Source organism: Castor canadensis, chromosome 5 (genome assembly GCF_047511655.1).
Source record: "Castor canadensis chromosome 5, mCasCan1.hap1v2, whole genome shotgun sequence".
NCBI lineage: Eukaryota > Metazoa > Chordata > Mammalia > Rodentia > Castoridae > Castor > Castor canadensis.
Window position 1 is genome coordinate 178,203,616 of NC_133390.1, and position 21,912 is coordinate 178,225,527.

A 21,912-nucleotide genomic window follows, 5' to 3' on the forward strand; every position below is an offset into this window, starting at 1 on the left:
GCCTGGAGACTTCTTATTTGAGAGTTTTAAGAATCACAAACTTGATCTGATAATAGTTATAGTGCTGTTCATATTATTGATTTCAGATTAGGTGGATTGCGGCAGTGTGTGTTTTTTTGAAGGATTGGTCCATTTCATCTAAGCTGTCGACAGTATGTGAGTAGAGTTGTTCCCTTATGAGCCTTTATGTCTGCAGGGTCTGTAGTGATAGCCCCTGGTTCATTTCTGATATCGATTGTGCCTTCTCTGATTTTTCCTTTGCCAGTCTTTGAAGAGATTCTAAATCAATTTTATTAATCTTGTCTAAGAACAAGACTTTCCTTTCATTGATTTTCTCTGTTATTTTTGTTTCAATTTTATTGATTTCGTCCCTTATCTTTATTATTTCTTTCCTTCGGCTTGCTGTGGGCTTATTATGTTTTTATTTGACTGGCTTGAGGTAGGAGTTTGGAGAGTTGACTTAAAACTCTGTCTTTTCTAATGTAAACATTTAGTGCTATAAATTTCCCTCTCGGCACTGTTTTAGCTGTGTTCCACAAATTCTGAGGCATTGTATTTTCGTTTTCACTCATCAGTGTATTTTCTGATTGCACTTGAGACTTTCCTCTTTGATCCACAGATTATTTAAAAAGTGTGTTACTTAACTTAGTTCCCAAGTATGTGGAGTTTTCCTATTGTCTTTCTATTACTGATTTCCAGTTGATTTCACTGTGCTCTGAGAACACATTCTGTCTGCTTGCAATTCTACAGTTCTGTTTAGGTTACCATATGGCCTATCTTGGTGTAGCTGTCTGGATCCAATCAAGGAGCAGAGCACATATAGTAGGTGAAACAAAAGACTTTTAGTATAGGAATGATTAGCTATAGTGAAGAGTGGCCTTAAGACACAGGAGACTCTATCAAGAGGATTGAGAGAAGGGCAGGGAAGGGCAGACTTGGGAAGAGGTCAGACATCAGTAGAGAAGAGAAATAGTCCAGAGTGAAGACTAGCCAGGCCAACACAGCTGAACATGTTGTATGCCTTGGGAACCTGGGTAGCAGGGAACACAGATCTTCTAATCTTATGGGCTGCCTGATTTGGAATGGGGCTGTTCTCTGTGGACATCCTAGCCATAGGCAGCCTGTGCACAGGCTGCAGGGACTACAGAATCATTGGCAGAACCTGGGACCTCTGGGCCATAAGAGGCTGCTGTCACTGAGAAGGAGCTATGATTCCATGCAGTGGGAGCTGCAGACAGGTTACTTCCAGGCTGAGGCTGCACAGGTGCTGAGGGAGTGTATTCTGGGGCCTGTGGCTGGTTAGGCTCCATGGCACGTCCCACACCCACACTAATGACCCTCTCCTCAGAAAGTTTAAGAAGCCACTTCCTCTTCCAATGTCCCTCCAGCAGCATGTGTGGGGAAATTATGGCTTTGTGCCTGCTTTAGAATTGCATTGTTTACCTTACAGCATGTATTGAAGGGTGTGTTACAGGCTGAGAGGCAATACATTTACAGCCGACATTGTCTGGTCAACACATGCACCTTTTACACCTTTGAACTTGCTTATAGCACAAAACACCTCTCTGTTTCTACCTTGTAAGATGCACCCATGCTTCCTACAAGGAAGACATTCTCACCTGCCTTCAAGATGAGAAGATGGAGTCACTGTCTCCTGATCCTCCAAGAGCTGCCTGCCTTACAAGTCAAATTCAGCAAAGGTCTTACTGAATATTCTGCTTCCCGAAGACTAAGTTGTCAAGATAACGTCCAATAAACTCATGTGTCAAACTTGAAAATAAGAAACAAGAGAAAAAAGCAGAAATTGGTCAGTAGATAAACCCCATACCATTCACAGAGCACACCCAGAGCCACCCTAGTGGCCCTAACACTTGTGCAATTGGACATGAGGCTGCAGTTCTTGTCCTTGACTTCCTTCTTCAACTGCCATCCTATAGGCCCTTTGCCCTCAGGCAGAACCTCAGCTGCCCTGGCTTCCTTACCTCTTGGAGTATTTACTTTTCCCCAAAATCCCCGTCGCTGTAGTGGGTGGCCATAGGCGCCCTTGGGGAGGCTTAGAGTAAGAGTCAAGGTCTGTCTTTGTGCTGTGACTGCTGGGTCTTCTGAAAACTGGGTTCTCCTTCAATCGAGGGCCTGTGGGTCTAGGAACTAACTTTGTTCTGAAAGCTGGGAAAAAGGCTGTGATTCTCCATTTGGGGACTCAAGTCAGAGTATTTACTCCTGCACTTAGGGTTTTCTTACTGCGTAGCTAGATCAAGTGACATCCCGGAGGGCTGACCCCCTACTACCCCTAGGGACACATGGTTCACTGGCTACTGCTGTAGGTCTCCACAAACTGCAGAACTCTCACTGCTGGCACGTCCCTGTTGCCGCTGTGGTCTGCAGGTCTGAGAGCCCGTTACCACCTGGAAATGAGAGAGCCCCTCTCACTGGCAGCATCCTCTGCAGCTCTCCCTGGTCTGAGGAGAGAACAGCTGTAGGGCTTTGCAGGGATATGGGGGCACCACTGAACTTCCAGAGCCCTGGCGACAGGGCTTCTGGTCTTCTTGAGTGGGTGGGGAGGGCTGCATGTGCCAGCAGTCACGCATTCCCACTGAGCTGGTCCTTTGGATCCCCTCTCCAAAGTGTGCGAGGGAAGCTCTGGCATTCTAACTTCATCAGCTGTAGGTCATGGTCACATCCAGATTCCCATCAACCAACCTTGGAAACTGGTAAGCCACATTTTGCTGCATAATTAATAAATTAAACTGAGGGTCTCTAGAAAAGGCACCCATACGGATGAGTCTGACCAAATCACCACTGGTGGTGTCTTCTGTCCTCCTTGGCAGAAACTCTTGGACCCCACCTGCCCACACTTCCCAGGTTCTGGCTGGAATGGATTAGCAAGGCTCCAGCTCCTTGGGTGTACAGCTGTTCCATCCTGGTCCATCTCCCAGGCCACACTGAGATCCTGCTGTTGGTGCAAGTGTCACGGCAACAGGAGGTGGTTGTGTGAGTTCTGAGAAGGGTCAAGGTTCTGTTTCAAGGCAAGTGAGGGTATCAGGATCCAGGAGAGAAAGGCTACTTTTTGTGGACACTTGAGGAGCCCTTTTTGGACACTGGAGGGATAGCGGAGGGCATTCAGTACTGTCTATTTCCCAACTCCAATAAGAGGTCCTAATCCCAACCTTAGGACTCTAGTCCTTCCTGACCTAATTCTCGCAGAAGAAACTTGGCGAGACTGTGAGTTCATTGCCATTTCAATTCAGCAACTTGCACCATAACATTTTGTGTTTGACTTTTAGCAATGTCAACCCTGCAGCTACAAGAAATAAGAGTTTTTCTGAGGCTGTCATAGAAGCCATCTGACTCTCAGACCGTGACTTGAGATGGGCGTTCATGGAGCTGAGCTTGTCATTTTCTGTCTGTAAGAACTCAAGGGCACTCAGAAAATTCCATTTCACACCACTGTCCTTATAGTTGCCATCACTGCCACACACAGAGCAGAGCCACTCATGCTCCCAAGCATGTGCTCTAATTGTCACTTCGTCACAGTTGACTGCAAGTGATAGCTTGATTAACGGCAATGCTGTGACACGCCATAGGTTGCCAGAGTCACGTTTCTCACTGGTAAGGAACTCAGCATCCTACTCAAGTCCAAGGGCATGACCAAATCCATTCTTGAATCCCATGTTTAGGGGTCTAACTCTTGAGAATCTCCCAGGACCAAGTCTGTAGTGGTCTGTTTTGAATCATGAGATAGAAACCACAGAGTAAGTTACTCTAAGGAAGTGTAACCTAAGAACAAAGAATAACTATAAGATGTAAGGGAGCTCTCAGCACCCTAGGGTTCAGGGAGAGTGCTCCAGGAAGGACAAACTTGGACAGGGTCAAGGTCTCCTGTGGTTGGGCCACCAGAGATTGGGGGAGTTGGCTGATATAGTAGACTTGAGCTGGTCTGAAGGTACTGCACTAATGGTCAGTTGGAAAGTGGGCAGTTGGCATTTGGGGTCAGAAGGTTTGGAGCTCCTGGGCTGCAGAGAGAAAAGTGGGATTTCCAGAGCAAACAGCCCCTCTGTGGGCTCCCGGCCTCAGGCAGGCTTGTGTTGGCTGCAAACACATGATTGCCAATCCAAGGCTATGGGTTGCAGAGCCAGTGTTTGAAGCAGGTTTCGTTGGCTGTCCTGTCATCACTGATATGGTTGCTGTAAGTATTGCATCATATTCAGTCAACAGGCTCTGTGGCTCTGGGTTCAACCTGCCAAGGATGGGAAATATTTGAAAAATATCACGTCTGGATTGGGACTGCGTGCATGGTTTTTCTTAGCATCATACAATATGACAACTGTTTACGCAACATCTTGGCATTAGGTATTGTAAATTGTAGGTTCTTTGCAAAGACAATGTGATTTTATGTAAGAGGTTTGAGCATCCTTGGATTTTGGTGTCCCAGGGGTTCTGGGAACAACCCCCATGCATACTGGGGGCTGACTTGGTATACATGTCTATGGGTGTCATTGTACAGTTGGAGTAAAATGTAGAACCCTCACCTCCTTTGATGACCCCACATTTAATTTGCCTTAATTATTATATTGTAATTTTCACTTCAACCATCAAACCTAGTTTAGAAACTCAAAAGGAAATATTTTTTCCCATAGTTTTACTTTTTCCTTCTTGTATTTCAGGTTCTTTCTTCTTATTTTTTTAATGACCTTTTTATTTTGAGAACTTCCTCTAGCCACTTTGTGCAGGTGACAAACTACCTCATTTTTCCCTATTTGAGAACGGCTTGTTTTCCTCTTCTTTCGCGAAGGGTATTTTCACCAGCAATGGAATTTTGGCTTCTTTTCTCTCTGTCTTGGGAAATATCGCACTGTTCTGTGGGCCTCCGGTTTCTGATGTGAAGCCTGCTGTCACTAGAACCATCTCCCCATGCTGAAGGCGTTGTTTCTCTCTCTGGGCTTTCAAAACATCACTATTGTTGAAGTTCAGAAGTTTGGCAGTGATGTGTTTTGGTGTGAATTTCTGTCGGTTCATCCTGGTTGGGGTTCCTGAAAGTTTATGTCTTTTGCCAAATTGAGGCTTTCAATTTTTGTTTCCTAGAGCACATTTTTGCGTGTGTGTGAGTACTGGGGTTTGAATTTAGGGCCTTTTGCCTCCTGGGCAGTTTCTGCTCTACCACTTGAGTCGTGCCCCTTCAGCCCTTTTTGCTATAGTTATTTAGTCCAGGCATTTTTGCCCAGGGCCTGCCTGGACTGCAACCTCCTATTTATGCTTCCTGAATAGCTGGAATAACAGGCACATGCTATTATACTCAACTATTGGTTGATATGGGGTCTCACTAACTTTTTGCCTGGGCTAATCTCGATCTCTGCTTCCTGAGTAGTTGGGATTACAGGTGTCATGGTGGTTGGCCTTCTTAGAGCACTTTTAAAGCCTCACCTCTTCCTGTTCCTTCCAGGACTCTGGTGACATGAATGTTAGATCTTCAGTTAGTCCCATAGGTGACTGAGGTTCGGCTCATTAACTTTTCCCGCCTATTCTCTCTGTTGTTTGGGGTGTATGGAAGGGTGACTTTTATTGTTCTGCTTCAAGTTCTTGGATTCTTTTTTCTGTCCTGTTTTGTTGGAGAGCTTAACTATTGAGTTTTTAAATTTTTGCTTATGACCTTTTTCATCCTAAAACTTCCATTTATTATTCTTTTATCGTCTCTATCTTTCTGGACTTTGTTTTTCATTTGCTTCCAGCGCATTTGCGGTGTTCACGGAAGCATTTTCATGATGGCTGCTTTCTGTGTGTCTGATGATGCTGATGTATCCTGCTCACTGGGGTTGACGTCTATGGGTTGCCATTCCTATTCAGTTTGAGGTCTTCTTGCTCTTGGTGAGTTTTTACCTGAGAGTCTGGATTTATTAAGTCTTCTGTTTTAGCTGGCTTCCTTTGATGCTGCCCTAGCAGGGCAGGGGGATGACTGAGGTCCAGGTTCCCCGGTCAGCTGATGTTGAACACAGAGGCCAGGTCCTCATTGCTGTGTGTGAAGGGGAACACTGGCTCCCGTGAGGCCTTCATGCATGGCACACCCTCACACCGGAGTAAGATGAAACAGTGAAAAGGAGAAGAGGACTGACTGAAGCACACAGTAGCTTGGGGATCTCAAGGCAACCGAAGCTGATCAAACAAACTACTTAGTCTGCGATTCCATTTCCATGACATTCTAGAAAAGGAAACCCACAGACACAGAAACAGATCTGTGGTCACCAGGAACGGACCACAGCCAGGTCTGCTGAGATGAGGGGCAGTCTACCCCAGGTAGATTCTTCGACTTCTTCATTATGTTGGTGTTTACACAATGGTGTCTGCTTGTCATAATCCACAGAAGTAGTCTCTAAAAAGGGTATATTTTGCTGTATACACATGGCACTTAATTAAAGACCAGAATTCTGTGCAGGATGGCATTACAGAGTTGGGGGGATTTGAGAGCTCAGGCTGTAGCCAAAGAGTCGTCTTGGGTCCTCATTTCTGCCTGTTAGGTGTAAACCCACAGCCTCTGATTCATTAGGCGTGCACAGTATGTCTGCATACGGTGCCTGTCATGCCTTGTTTCCAGTGGGCAGCTGACGTGGAGGGCTAGCTCTTCTAGTGCTCTGAACCACGCCAGCACTGGGGATGCTTTTTCCTACCTTCCTTTGATCTCAGCATTGCATCTGTTTGCTATTTCCCTAGCTAATTATTGTAATTATATAAAACAACAACCATCACCAACACAATATTCTGAATTACATTATTTCACATCATAAACAAATCTGTTTATAGCCTGGCAGGCAATTGGAAATCACAGGGCCATGCAGCATTTTATTTTATGTTTTTTAAGCCTTAGGGAATCATGATAAGCCTCCAGTTTGGCCAGGCCTCTAGGAGGACATGAAACAGCCAGCCAAGGTCACCTGCAATGTGTCATTCATTGATGGGAGGAGGACGGTCCTGGGCGATGGCTCTCACCTCATGCCTGCCCTGTCTTCAGCCCATAATAGCACTTGGGTTCTGCTTTCTTCACTTGCCATAGAAGAGAAGTAGCCACACAGCCATCAAAACAGGCCCCTTCCTTGTCATTTAACTAAGTGCAGCACCCCTAACATCTATAATGTCAGGCTATTTTGTACCTAGGCATGGTTGTTTCCATTTTGCAGATGAGACAACAAGGGCATAGGGAAATGAAAGACTTGTCCAGAAAGAACCACAAACAATTGTTGAGCTGGCAAACATGGTGAATGCAATTCCTTTCATTTAGAGCCAAAGGGCCTTTGCTTTGCCTGAAACTCTCTTCCCCAGGTACTAGCATGGCTCCCTCCCTCCTGAGGGTCCTGTGTTTGCTCCAACAGGATAGGCTCAGTGGCCTACCCCATTTAAAACTGCAGCCCTCACTCCTTTCCTGGCCCTCCCCCATGCTCCTATCCCCTCTTGCTCTGCTCTGTGTTTTCTATTATGCTTTTAAACACACCTCATACTTTATTGTCTCTCTAACTAGAACAGAAGTTCCACGATACAGTTCGTTTATTCACCTGTGTCCTGTATCCAAAGGGAGGTCAACTCACCCTAAGGTGCCCTCTGTGTACCTGACTTTGAAATGAAAGTCCTGCATTCTAGCAACTCCTTGTGTCCCAGGTGAGCATTAGGATAGACGAATAAATTAACGTGGATTTGTGTGTGTGTGTGTGTGTGTGTGTGTGTGTGTGTGTGTGTGTGGTGGTACTGGGGTTTGAACTCAGGGCCTCACGCTTGCTAGACAAACACTCTACCACTTGAGCCATTCTGCCAGCCCTTTCTCTGTTGGATATTTTCAAGATAGGGTCTTTTGAGCTATTTGCCAAGGCTGGCTTTGAACTGCGATCCTCCTGATCTCTGACTCTGAAGAATAAATTAACTTTTTAATAGGTGGAAATTGAATTGCAGCCGTTGGCTTGTTTTTGTACTAGCCATGCCTGCTTGTAAATGTAATCCTGAAGAGTCTGAAGAGGCCCAGTTTGTTCTACCACTTTTTGTTTGAAATATTTTTCTAAATCAGACCTACTGCTTTATTTATTTATTTTGATAGTACTGGGGGTTTGAACTCAGAGCCTTGCACTTGTTAAGCAAGCACTCTACCACTTGAGCCGTACCTCCATCCCTTTTTGCTTTAGTTACTTTTCAGATAGAGTTTCACACTTTTTGCCTGGGCTGGCCTTCAGTGGTGATCTTCCCATCTATGCCTCCCAAGTGGCTAGAATGACAAGCATGTACAAAACAAAACAAAACCCCTTAGGACATCTGAAGGAATGGCAAGCTCACTGGTCTTTCCAAGGGGGTGCCATTGGTGATGACTCTGACTTCTTCCAATACTGATACCATGATCCATTCCAGCAATGCATTCTGGGAAAAGTGGGTGTCAGGGTAGGGGGCTGGTGGTAAAGCAAAGATCTCCACTGGTCAACGTGACCCTTGAAATTCTTCAGGCAGCCATTGTTTGAAGCCATACTACTCAGCTGGCTCCTGCTGTCTCACAAAAACCTCCAAACCATAGCTCATGAGTCTGTGGGTTGGAAGTTGAGGTTGACTTAGCCTGGTGCCTCTTCTTGTCTAACTGGGCTTATTGATACATCTGCAGTAGGTACAGGTCTTCTGGGGCCTTGGCTGGACCAAGATGGCGTACCTGGACCCACTTGGCCTCTCATCAGTTAGTGGGCTAGTCTGGCTTGCTCTCAGGCTTGAGACACTGCAGAAGCATACAAGCAGCCCATCACTAATGCCACCTGGATGAGCTGAGGAGAGGAGAAAGTGTCCAGGTCTCCACGGGAGGCTGACCCCTTGCAGAGGGGACGGGTGAAGGTGTGAGATTGTTTTTTTGCAAGGTACAAACTATTTCCCGGTACCTCCAACTCAGCCAGTCTTGACTTCAGTCTTGAAATTGATCTTCTGAAGTAGTGAGTGGCCTGTAGTTTGGGTGCACATTGTAACTCAAATACTGTGAGCCCTGTAGCTGTGCTCAGCAGGGTTGGAGAGAGGTGAGCACCATGGGTGCCAAGCTCGCTCGGTGTCCCAGGACCTGCAGCTCCTCATTTCCCTTGGCTATTTGCTCACTAGTAACAGCTGGAGGCCCTGACAAGTGATGGAAATCATCATTTTCTTTTTTGGCCCAACCTGTGGGGTTGAACTCAAGTGAATTCAAGTTTGCATGTGCAGGGATTTTACTGTAGAAAACGTTGGGAGTTTCTGGGAAATCAAAATGAGAACAAAGAGGATGGCATGGCTCTGGCTATGTGAGGAAAGTCAGCCTCCAGTGACCAAGGTGGAGCTGGTTGTTTAGGAAAAAGGAAAAAGAAAAAATAGGATTAGTTTTCAGCAGACTGCTCCCCTTTCACCATGATACTGCTTGTAGAGAGCATCTGTTTAATCCTGGTCTATCCCCGTTTCACAGGTGAGAATCCTGAGGTTCCAGGAATTTGATGAGTGACACAAATGGGTCAGAAGCAAAACTAAGATTTGAATCTAGGCCTTTCATTTTTCAACGTTGGCCTCCCAGAACCTCCACAAGCCAAAGCCAGTCTGACATCAGGCTTTCTCCTCCCAACCTCTGTAACCTATTGGCCAGGTACAGGGAAGGCACATAATTTGTGTATGAAAATTAGGCAATTAAAAGGGACAGTCTTGTACTTTGACTTGCTCAAACTTTCTGCACATTGTGTCTTTATAAACTCCCTTCTGGCCTGCTCAGTTATCTTAATTTGTTTAAGCAAAACATAATTTCATCACCAAAGGAATTAATTTGGGTGTAGCTGTAGAGCAAATGGACATGATTTTGGCCCTGACAGGTCTAGGGCAGCCTTGGGGATGGATGCCCGCATCCAGGGTTTGGTTCTCACAACCAGGAAATCCCACCCTCAAGCAGACCCTTCTAGACTGTGACAAAAGTTAGGGATGCTCTTGTTCTATGGGAACATTCACCCATGCACATAGCTTAAGTTATAATTTCACATTGGGTTCTGGCCAACTGGATACATATTTGAGGGCACAATTGAGGAGAGGTTGATATGAGGACCATGAAGGGCCTAACTAAGGGGTGCAGGGGCTCTGAGGACTGGCAGTAGTAGGATGAGGATGGGGGTATACCATCTTGGAACCATAGTTAGGACTGGAAAGGACCTCCTGGCAAACATGTGGTCTCAAGGAGGAGACAAAGGCCATCAGTGCCAGCCTTCCCTCCTTCTCTGACTTTCTTTTGACCTGTGACTTTTGACCTTTGCTTTCCATTGGGCAAACCCAGCTGGGTGCCAGAGGACCAAGGAGCCCAGGCATTCAGAGAGAAGATCAATCCATTTGAGAGGCCTAGACCAAAGGTGTCTCAGGTTAAGATCTTAAGTTAGAGAGACATCCCCCAAAGTACAGGGCCCCCAGGTACCTATGTATAATTTTAGTAGTTATATATTCATCTTAACGGTTCTTGTCTTTTGGCAGTGATTTTAGACCCTTATCTTCTTTCCCTGGTTCTACAAGTGTTTGTTTTGGTTCCCTTGCCCCCACATAGAAAAGATGTGGCATCGTGGTCTATACTTTGCATTTTTTTGGTGGTAAGGATGAAAATCTCTTCACATCTTTCTTTTAAAAATTGGTTGTATTTTAAATAGTTTTCAGAGTTTATGGACAATTGTTAGAGCAGTTTAGGTTTATTTAAAAATGAAGGTAAAGTATAGAGAGTTCCCATATACCATCTTACCCCTCATCACCCCAACAGCTCCCCCAGATGTTAGCATCTTGTGTTATTAGTGTGGTGTGCGTGTTACAACAAATAAGAGTTCAGAGTATGAGGTCCATATCTTACACTAGGGTTCACTCTTTTGGGGTCTATTTTGTGGGTTTTGACAAATGTATAGAGGCATGTACCCTCCTAAAACTGTCACACAGAATGGTTTCACTGCCTCCAAACTCCTCTGCCTACTCACCCCTTCCTTCCCTCCAGCTTGTGGTGACCACTGATCTGACTGTCCCCACGGTTTTGCCTTTTCCAGAATGTGGTAGTGTTGGAACCACACAGCGTGCAGCCTTTTCAGATCGGCTTCTTTCAGTTAGCAACCTGCATTGAAGGCTCCTCTTTCTTTTTGTGGTTTGATGGTTCATTTCTTTTTATTGCTGAATAATACACCATTGTCAGGATGTACTGAAGTTTGTTTATCTGTTCACCACTGAAGGACACCTTTCGTGCTTCTGTGGTTTTGCAGTGATGAATAAAGTTGTGATAAGCATCCACATTTAGATTTTTGGGTGAATGTAAGTTTTCTGCTCATTGCACAGTGATAATTTCTGCCCCCACCCCCCCCTTTTTTTTACTTTTTAAAAAATTGTGCTAAAAACATGCAACAGAAAATGTACCTTTTAACCGCTTTTTAAGTGGTATTCAGTACTTTGACATTTTGTGCAGATGGTTCTTTTTTCAAGTGATACTTCTTCAGCAAAACAGGAATTTTTGCAGTGGTACACACCTGGCTGTGCATGGGTTACAGTGGCACAGGACAGATAGAAGTTTGGAGAAGTTGTTACTAAAGCAACCGTCTGCACCCAGTTCCTTCCAAAAGACTTCCTCTTGCTAACAGGGTCCTCCAGGACATTGAATGTGGAATTTTAATATTCTCTCTTTGCTCAGGCCCATTTATGGGCTGGTTTTGGTTTTAAAAAAAAGCTTTGGTCATTGTCACTTCTTTCCTTCCATTTTTCCTACCTCTCCTCCATAAAACTGCACATTTGCACCAAAGAATCTGATGAGCATGGAGGGAATTGGAGGGGTGGGGAGCGGCACAGGTGTCAGTAAAGGAATCCTTCCAGTACTCTGGGTGGTGGAGTCTCAAGATGGCAGCAGAGTGGACTTGACATTGAGTCTAGGTGGTCATCATGGACTGTCACTTCTCTTCTCCACCCATCCCTCAGTTTCCCCATCAGTCCAACTGGGCCAGTGTGACGCTCCCCATCCTTGATTCAGAGTGAGCAAAATCAGCAGCCCTTGGAGAGTTTGCTGAGAAAACAGCCATCTCCTTGGAGGAAGGTGTTAGTGGCCTGTTATCCCCACCAGGGCTCAGCTATTACTAAAAGGTGTGGATTTTGCTGTGGTCACAGAACAGGCTGCAGAGAGCCAAACATTAATTGTGGCAGGTGTGGCAGGACCGCTGCTCTTTTTCTCTGCACTTTCTATGTCAAAGTCCTGGGCCTCTTTCCCAGGGGCAGCCTCCCACCTGGGGGCAGTCAGTTCTGGCCTTCTCCCCCGCACCCCATGGATGCTTGGCATCCCCCCTCCCACCCCTAGCGTGAGATGTCAGCTTCCCAGCGGGTGCTGGCTGAGACTCCCCTTGGGCCGTGTTTCCCTCAGCTCTGACTGGTTTTCTGGTCACTCCTGGGCCCCACGCAGGTGCTCTGGAGTTCATTCCAGGGCAGGGAACTCTGTGGGCTGCTTCTGTCCCCGCTGCCAAAGACCCAGGGCTCGACTGTGAGTGCCCTATGTCCTGGCCCCACTCTGCAGACTCTCTGGCATGGGGTCGCAGTTACCTCTCCACAACTCCCACAGAGGAAAGCCGAGGTGGGAAGCACCCCTCCCCTTCCTTCTGGCCCCCTCCCTTCCACTTCCTCCCCGTCCACACCCACGCCCACCTGGGATCATCAGAGCTGAGGGCTAGAAAAGCTGGCTCCACTCAGCAGACTTCCTTCCTTAGGATTCTGGAATTTGGAAGCCTTTGCTTGGACTTTGCCCCAGGGACTCTACCAGAAGCCTGCGCATCAACCCCCTTGACACCACGTCAGAGCCCACTGGGGTTGCCTCTTCTCCTGGGGGGGCTCCTTGAGCCTCAAAGCCTGCTCCAGCCCTCGGTGCTAGGAGGGAATGTCAGGATAACCTGCCTCCTGGAGCAGAGTGAGGGCAGGCAGCTCGTCACCTCCCAGGGCCTGCACACGGTGTGGCCTTTTCATTCAGGCTTCCCCACTCCCCTAGGTTTCTTGGGACCATCTCCCCCACAAAACGGAATCCTTCTCGGGAACCCCATCTGAGACACCTCCCTTCCCAGCGGCAATGAATAGAGACTGCCATGTGGATGGGTGGGGGAAGAGATAGGGGTAGGAGGAAAATAGGATGGGGGAGAAACCATTAGCTAATAGTTCAAAATATTATGGCGTATTATTGAAACTTAAGTCAGTTGAGCACTTATCTTGTGCTGGGCACAGCGCTCTGTATTTTCACAGAAGTTTTGTTTTTTTAAAATCTGATTCTTCTACCAGCTCAGTCCAGATGACACTGTTCTTAGTGCTGAGGAAACTGAGTCTCAGATAGTCCTCAGCGAGATGGTTGAGTAGAAACGGGAAGTCAGGTCTCTGTCCTCAGAACAGGGTAGATCTCAAAGTTCCTTGGTCACTAGCAAGGAGGCAGCGCCCCAAGGTCAGCCTTTACCTTACTCTCCTCTCAGCTCTGATGAGTTCTATCTAGGAGCCACCTATTAATCTCTGGAGATTTCTGTCTGTAAATCCTATCTTCAAAAATTAGGCACAATTTTTTTGAGGCCGGGTGGCTTGGTGCTGTGAGGTCCATAGTGTTGGGCAGAGGTGTGGGAGAGGGACAGAGTGGGTGTGACAGCCTTCTTTGTGCTCCCTTCTGCTCGGGCGTGCTGGCCAATGTTGAAACCAGCTCTCGGGGGTAAAAAGAAAAAAAAAAAGGACTGTTGTGTACCATTTGCTGGTTTCTGTGATGTCATCATTGCCCACCCTGGGCAGTTCAAGTTGTGAAAGTGTCATTACTGACCCTGAAGTTGGGGAAGGAGGGAGATGTGGAGTCCTTGTTCTCAGGTAGGGACCTCACCCTAGAGACAAGGTCAACACCAGCAACCCCCAGAGCTCTGAGAATGGTAAGGTGTCACTTGGATGTTTAATACTAAAATCATGTCCAAATCATCACCCTCTTGGGAAGGTCTTGGGAGGTGATTAGGTCCTGAGGCCAGAGCCCTCGTGAACGGGACTGGTACCCTGTAAAAGGGACCCTGGACCTTCACTGCCTGTCTGCCACATCAGGAGCAGTAAGATGTCATCTGTGACTAGGACATGGTCCCTCCCGAGACAGAATTTGTTGCCACCTCGACTTAAGATTTTCAGCCTTCATAACTGTGAGAAATAAACGTTTTTTTTGTGTAAGCCCCCAGTTTAGGAGATTTTTGTCATACAAGCCCAAAGAATCTTTGTCTTGGATGAGGGCTTTTACCCAATGAAAGAAAAACCTTTTATTTAGGCAGTAGCTTTTTATTTTGGGTAAAGTTTACACAACTAAAGTCACAGTTTTAGTTATTTAAAGTGCACAATTCAGAGCGTTTAGGACATACCACACCTCCCCAGTTCCCAACATTTTCATCACCCTTAAAGGATGATGACCCAAGTAAATCACTCCTCACTCTTCACCATCTTCTGGCAAAGCTATAATCTGGCTTCTGTTTTTATAAGTTTGTCTATTCTGATTTTTTAAAAAATACAAATGGAGTCATAGAATATGTGACCTTTTGTGTCTGGTTTCTTTCATGCAGGTGGATGTTTTCAAGGCTCCTCCATGTTGTGGATGGTGTCAATTCCTCACTCCTTTTCATGGCTGACTAATGCCCCATTGGATGGGTAGACCGTTTTCTCTTTACCCTCTTTTCATTTGACAGACATTTGTCTCATTTTGCCTTTTGGCTATTTTTAGTAGAGCTCCTGGGGACAAGTGTTTGTGTAAATACCTTTTTAAAAATTCATTTGGGTATATATCTAGGAGTAGACTTGCTGAGTGAGTCATATTGTAATTCTATTTTGTTTTTTTGTCAGTGATTCTGAGGCCTCGCACTTGCTCTGCCACTTGTCACACCGCCAGTCCGTTTTTGCTTTTTTCGGTTATTTTTTTAGATAGGGTCTTGTATTTTTGCTTGGGGACGGCCTGGACTTAGTACACCTACCTATGCCTCTAGTGTAGCTGGGATCACAGGCCTGTGACAACCATTCCCAGCTTAATTGTTGAGATGGGGTCTTGCTAGCTTTTTGCCTGGGCTAGCCTCAGTCCTCCTGATCTCTGCCTCCTGAGTAGCTGGGATTACAGGCATGAGCCACTGTACCCAGCCAGGTCATATGGTAATTCTGTGTTGAAATTTTTAGGTACTGTGAAGCTGTGTTCCACAGTGGCTACATCAGCATATTTAAGGGTATTTAAGTTTACCCAAATTCTTGCCAACACTTGTTATTTTCAGTTTATTATTTTTACGATAGCCATGCTAGTTGGTATGAGGTCGTCTGTTGGTCATTTTGATTTATTTTTCCCTGATGACTAATAGTGCCGAACCTTTTGGAGGCAATGGTCCATCTTCTTTGGAGAAATGTCTATTCAAATCCTTTGCTCATTTTTATTTTAATTTAAAAAATTTTTTGAAATGGGGTCTTGTTATGTAGTCCAGGCTGGCCTCAAATTCAAGAACCTCCCGCCTTGGTCTCCTGGGTGCTGAGATTACAGTCATGTGCTATTGCACCCAGATTCCTTTGTTCCTTTAAAAACTGGGTTATGAAAGTTCTTTATACATTCAGAATGTACCATCTGAATGACTTTCACATGTCGTCTCCCATTCTGTGTCTTCTCATTTCCTCCACAGTGTTCTTTGATGCACATAAGTTTTCAATGTTGAGTCAAATTCACCTTCTTTTTCTTTTGTTGCTTGTGCTTTTGGTGTTAGGTTGCTCTGAAGTCAAGATTTAACCCTGTGTCTTCTAAGAATTTTATAGCTTTAGATTTTTCATTGAGGGCTTTGATCCATTTTGAATTAATTTTTACGTATGCTGTGAGGTACATGTGACATGTCTGTCACATGTAGCTATCCAATTGTAGTATGTTTGCTTTGAACATTATTTAATTGTAAGTTTATACACTTTTTTTCTGAGACCACGTCTCAGAGGCTTTGAACCCCTGCCTCACTCCCCCAAGTGTCGGGTTACAGACATGTTCTACCATACCCAGCTAATGTAACCTTTAACTGGGGCTCCATTTAACAACTGGGTCACAAGATTCCTGAGGATCGAACAGCAGCTTTCTTGAGCCCATGCGTGTGTGGGCTGGCCCCAGCATGCCATGACTTCCACCACACACTGTTTAGACAGCTTATCTGGCTATTAAAGGCTGCAATCTGGAGTTTTTTCTTGAGGAGCTGAGCGGGAGGATGGAAGAAGTGTGCCATGGAGCCTGGGGACGAGTGCTTGAGGACTTCTAGCCACCAGTCTAACCTCCATGATGGAGCACGTGGCCTGGTGCCCTGTGCTCCCCTTCTTAGCATTTTCTCAGCTTCCTCCTGGCTTGGAGGAAGCTGATCTCATCCCAAATGGATCTGGAAGTTCCACAGTTGAACAGAGACCCAAGCTCTAAAGTCATCCTTTTCCTGGGTAGTGTCACCAGGTCAAACCCAGGGTGCCCAAGTTACCTCTGAATTTCAGAGAAGCGATGCACAGTGTTTGAGTATAAGCATGGCCCATGAGAGGTTTGGGACGTAGCTATTCTAAACGTAATTCTTGGGCAATGTTTGGGCTGCACTGATGGTGCATGGAAAGAATTTTGTGTTGCTCGTGTGAAATTCAAATTTAATGGACAGGTCTACATTTTATTTTTTGAGACTGGCAAGCCTGTCCTATGGTCAGTTTTCGTCTTCTGGTTTTTTTGGTGGTACTGGGATTGAACTCAGGGCTTCATGCTTGCTAGGGCAGGCACTCTACCACTTTGAACCACTCCACCAGCCCTGTTTTGTGTTGAGTTTTTTTGAGATAGGGTCTCGGGAACTATTGCCTAGGCTGGCTTCGAACCATGACCCTCCTGATCTCTGTCTCCTGAGTAGCTGGGATTACATGTGTGAGCCACCAGTTCCTGACTCAGTTTTCTTCTTTGTTGTTCTCATCCTATAGCAAAAACCCAGACCCTCAGAATGGGACGGGCCCAAGTCCCTATGCATTTTACAGATGTAGAAACGGAGTCCCAGATAAGGACTTGGCCTTTGAACAGGGAATCGCTGTGGACATTGAGGGACCTCCATGAGCTCCCCAACTTGTGTTTCTCATGAAATCAGAACATTTTCTGAGTATCTCCTCTGTGTCGGCCCTGAGCCAGTGCCAGTGCCAGGGGATGGTGGGGACAAGCCTGCCCTGGGCCTGTAGAGCACAAGAATCAGGAGTTCCCTTTAGATATATTATTAAGTAAGAGACACTCCAGGGAGGCCTGGCTCTGATTCCCACTTTGCCGTATATTGGCTGTATGACAAGTTGAACCTCGGTTTCCCCTTTCCTAGCTTGAGACAAAGGGACTTGGGGATTGTCATTTGGGTCCAGTGGGAATGGTGCAATGACCCTGACCCAGGGTCAGGGAAAGAGAACAGAGGTACCCTGTTGATGTGTGGTTGTTTCCCACAGGTTGACTGACATCTTGGGCCACCCAGACGATGTGGAATGGAGGCCCCAGAACCTACCTGCCCTGGCCCATCTGCCAGGGACAAGCCAGCTCTTGCACCTGGTCTCTCGGGGACCCCAAGAGGGCAGGCCTCACCTCACCTGACCCTGGGCCCAGTCATTCTGCCTCAGGAGCAGAACCTGCCACCCACTGTGTTCCTGAAGGCCCTGCCCATCCCCCTGTACCACACTGTACCTCCTGGGGGCCTCCAGCCACGTGCACCCCTGGTGACAGGCAGCCTGGATGGAGGCAGTGTGCCCTTCATCCTTAGCCCCTTGCTGCAGCCTGAAGGACCGGGCCCCACACAGGTGGGCAAGCCAGCTGCTCCAACATTGACAGTAAACATCGTGGGTGCTCTGCCTGTTCTGTCCCCGGGTCTGGCCCCAACGCTGGGCAGCCCAGGGAAGGTGAGAAATGCCGGAAAGTACCTGTGCCCACACTGTGGCCGGGACTGCCTGAAGCCCAGTGTTTTGGAGAAGCACATCCGGTCCCACACGGGAGAGAGGCCCTTCCCATGTGCCACCTGTGGCATTGCCTTTAAGACCCAGAGCAACCTGTACAAGCACAGGAGGACGCAGACACACCTCAACAACTCCCGGCTGTCCTTGGAGTCTGAGAGAGGCAGGCACAGCCTCCTGGATGAGGGGGACAGGGTAAGAGAGCCCTCCACAGCAGATGGCACGGGGGAAAACCAGAACCAGGGGACACCGGAGACAGCTCTTTCCCCAGGTCCCCATCTGTCCCTTGCTGCCAAGAACCTAGAAATGAAGACAGAAGCCACTCCTAATCCTGATTCTACACTTGTCCACAGAGAGGGTCCTGTGGACTCCACCCAGATAGCATCGCCCCTGGCTAGCTCTCAGCCACGGAGGAAGCTGCCAGAACAGAAGCCATGCTCCCTGCCACGGCAGCAGGGGATGACCTTGGAAAAGCCATGGGACTCCAGGGCCTCGGAGGGCCGGCTCAGGAAGTGTGAGAGCACCGACTCGGGCTACCTGTCCCGCTCGGACAGTGCAGAGCAGCCGCCTGTCCCCTCCAGCCCTCTGCACAGCCTGTCAGAGCACAGCGTGGAGTCCGAGGGGGAAGGAGGCCCAGGCCCGGGGCTTGGGGGTGCCAGGGCCGAGTCCGGGGCCCCAGGGGCCAGCCTGGAGCTGGAGAAGAAGCAGCTGGAGGAGCGCATCGCCCGGCTCATCTCACACAACCAGGCCGTGGTGGACGACCCCCAGCTGGACCACGTGCGGCCCCGCAAGACTGTCCTGTCCAAGCAGGGCAGCATCGACCTGCCCATGCCCTACACCTACAAGGACTCCTTCCACTTCGACATCCGGGCACTGGAGCCTGGCCGCAGGAGGGCTGCCCTCTGTCCAGCGCGCTCCACCTTTACCCCCCTGGACAAGGCACGGCCCCTCTTCTTCCACTCTGTCCCCACTCAGCTCTCTACCATGGTGGAATGTGTCCCCGTCACCAGGAGCAACTCACTACCCTTTGTGGAGGGCTCCAGGACATGGCCGGAGCCTCGGGACCTGCAGGATGCCTGCCCCAGGCTGCAGAAGCCCCTGAGTCCCAGGCTTGCCCCAACCCGGGTAGGCTACCACTCTGGGCTGACGTTAGCAGATGTCCCCAGTGGTCACCCTCGGGCCCTGGTCAGGCAGGCTGCTGTGGAGGACGTGCCATGTGTCCCCACTGGAGATACCTCAGCCCCTGCAGAGGACCTGGATGGAAAGAAAACTCCTGCAGGGGATGGGGCAGCTAGCAAGAGCCGGGTGGCCAGTAAGAAGACCAACCAGAGGAAACTGAAGATGTTCTCCCAGGAGAAATGGCAGGTGTATGGGAATGAGACATTTGAGAGAATCTACCAGAAGATGAAAAGCAGCCACCAGGGAGGCCAGAAAGCCAGGAAGGTGAGAGCGGGCCACGAGACAGAACTGAATCTTCCTCATCAGGAAGAGGTGGCTGGCGGCAAGGGCGTAACCCTGTCCCAAGAAAGTAAGACCCTCATCCTTGGGGACATTTCTGTAGAGGACAAGCCCTGGAGAAGTCTGCCAGCCCCAGAGGATTCTTGGGAGACTGAGTCCCCTCAACAGAAGAAGACTGTGGCTGGAACAGGAGACACTGACCAGCTCCGGGTGGCCAGGCCTGAGTCATCCCCCACCCTGAGCAGTAGGGTCCCACACCATTTGGGCAGCAGGAGCCCTCAGTTTCCTCCAAAGGGGAGGATGGAACCAGGGTGCCAGCTGCCTCCATCGCCTAGACCCCTCCAAAGAGAGGATTTAGGGGATTCCAGGCTGATTTTGACAGACCCCAAGCTGGAAAGGGGCCTCCCCAGTGGTGGGAGTGTGAAGGAGACCTGTCCCTGGGCCCAACCTGTCCTGAGACGGCCAAGTGGTGGCTCTGGGGAGCCCCAGTCATTAGAGGACAAGCTCCCCTCGGAGAGGAAGAAGCTGAAAGTCGAGGGGTTGGACCCCCAGGAGCAACTGAGGCTCTTGGGAACAGAGACTGCGGGTGGCTCTGTGCAGGCTGCCTCCCTGCCATCCCAGAAGCAAGATGGTGACCCGCAGGAGATGCCAGGTGGACCACCTGAGGATGCTCTGCCCGTGGCTGCACCCCTGGAGTCCTCTTGCACCTCTCCAGCTACTGCTGCTGTCCTGAAGCAGGAAGGCCCAAGGGACAAGGAGCCCAGGCTGCCGCCTGCTGCCAGAGCCCCAGGGCACCATGTCCAGCTGGCTACCCAGCCTCAGCCTCCTAGTGATCTCACTGCTGTGGCAGACAGTACCTTTCCCCCAAAGTACCTCCTCAGGCTACCTCAGGGAGAGACCCCCCCTCAGCTGCCCATCTCTCGGGGGCAGGGACAAGACTCTCTCTGCACAAGTGGGCAGCCTGAACAACGGCGGGTATCCCTTGTTGGATCAGAACCAGGGACATCCCAGTCCCTCAGCCCTGCCTCAGGTCCAACCTCAGGTGAGACAGATAGAATCCTGGACCCCAGCTGGTCCAGGCCAAGCGATGGAAGAGAAGAGGCACAGGCAGGAAAGGAGAAGGCCCAAGTCAGTGTCCCAGCCACCAAGGACTCTCCTGGCTCTGCCACAGGTGTTCCTCAGGAGACAGCCTCCTTCCTGTCTGTGTGCAATGCCCACGTGGTCCGGGACCCGGGGGATGCAACCCATGCCATCCATGACCTCTGTACAGACAGGATATTGACAAGGGCCAGGACCTCTGGTGATCTTCTGAATCCCTGGTCACCCACCTGGGAGCTGGGGCAGCCTCTTGAGAGTGCCCTGGAAGTCCCTTCCATGGAGCCCCTGGCCGGGCTCAATGTCTCCTGCCCCTTCCAACCCGGCTCTTTTCTCCCAGCTCCCATGGGACCCCAGGGCATGGCTCTCGGCAGGACAGAACTGGCCCCAGCACGGCACTTAGGGACCCCCAGGAGCTGCAGGGCCCAGAGCTCCTTCCCCTCGCTGAGGGCCGAGCCCCGGCTCACGTGGTGTTGCTTGAGCCGCAGCCTGCCTCTGCCAGTGGAGCAGAAGGACAAGACTGCTTCTGTATACTCAGCTCTGCACTTCCCTGGTGACAGCCTCCAGGATGAGGGCCCCAGCATCCTACCCTTCAGCAGTGGAGGAAGGACCAGGACAAGCCCGGGAGGAGGAGGGCCAGTACAGACACCAGAGGTAATGTCAGCTTTGCCCCAGGTCTGGGGGCCTGAGAGAGATATTTAGCCGGCAGGATTTGTAATGATGGAGAGCAAAGATGAACCCATCCCTTGTAGCAGCTGTTGTCCATTGTAATGTCTTCTTAGCCTGCTCCCAAGGGAGGTGGGGCCACACACAGGATGGGAAAGAATAAAGCCTCCAAATGCAAACAAAATAAAGTCATGAGAAGCTAATTTTCAAAGTAAGGAATTATGTGCCAGAGACTCCACGTGAGATATTATTCATATCTAGACATAAAACTTTGAGCTTCCTGGTAACAGAGGCAAAAAAGAAAATGCCCTGAAAAATTCTCTGGGTAATTTAAGATTATAAACTAGAAATTCTTAATGAGAGATAGACTCTGGGCAGAAAACCAAACAAAGCAAAACAAAAAGAAACAAAACCAATAAAGATTCTTAAAAGGAGACGGTTGCTGTACCAGGAACTCGGGAGAAATGATTGCTATAATCAAACCCAAACCTACCTCTGAGGTACCTAGGAGCAGTGGTAAGAAGGGGAACATGGTAGATGTTGATAGAAGTTCTCACTCGGGGAGGAGAAGAGCCTGATGGTGGGGCAGTCCTTTCTTCTCCCTGAGAATGGAAAGTTTATAAGGGTTGTGTTGGGACTGAGTGTGAACCCACAGTCCAGTTTAGCCCTCCTTCCAAAGGTGAGGGGATTCCTGAGGAGGAGGACTTGGGGGGCAGGGGGGACCTGAGTTGTAGTATCCCACAAGTCTCCAGTCAACATGAA

The 21,912-nt window shown here is 48.6% G+C and overlaps 1 protein-coding gene across 3 annotated transcripts in view; it reads left to right on the forward strand.

The window, feature by feature from the left end:
• Znf831 (zinc finger protein 831) overlaps positions 1 to 21,912 on the forward strand; it is a 108,993-nt gene that overhangs the window by 20,016 nt on the left and 67,065 nt on the right. For 2 of the 3 annotated variants that reach the window (XM_074075038.1, XM_074075039.1), the window contains exon 2: positions 17,437 to 21,138. In XM_074075038.1, coding sequence (XP_073931139.1) covers positions 17,473 to 21,138 — 3,666 coding nt within the window. In that variant the 5' untranslated portion in view covers positions 17,437 to 17,472. Of the gene's footprint in view, positions 1 to 7,504; positions 7,642 to 17,436; positions 21,139 to 21,912 lie in introns of all 3 variants that reach the window. The other variant, XM_074075040.1, reaches the window with a different exon arrangement.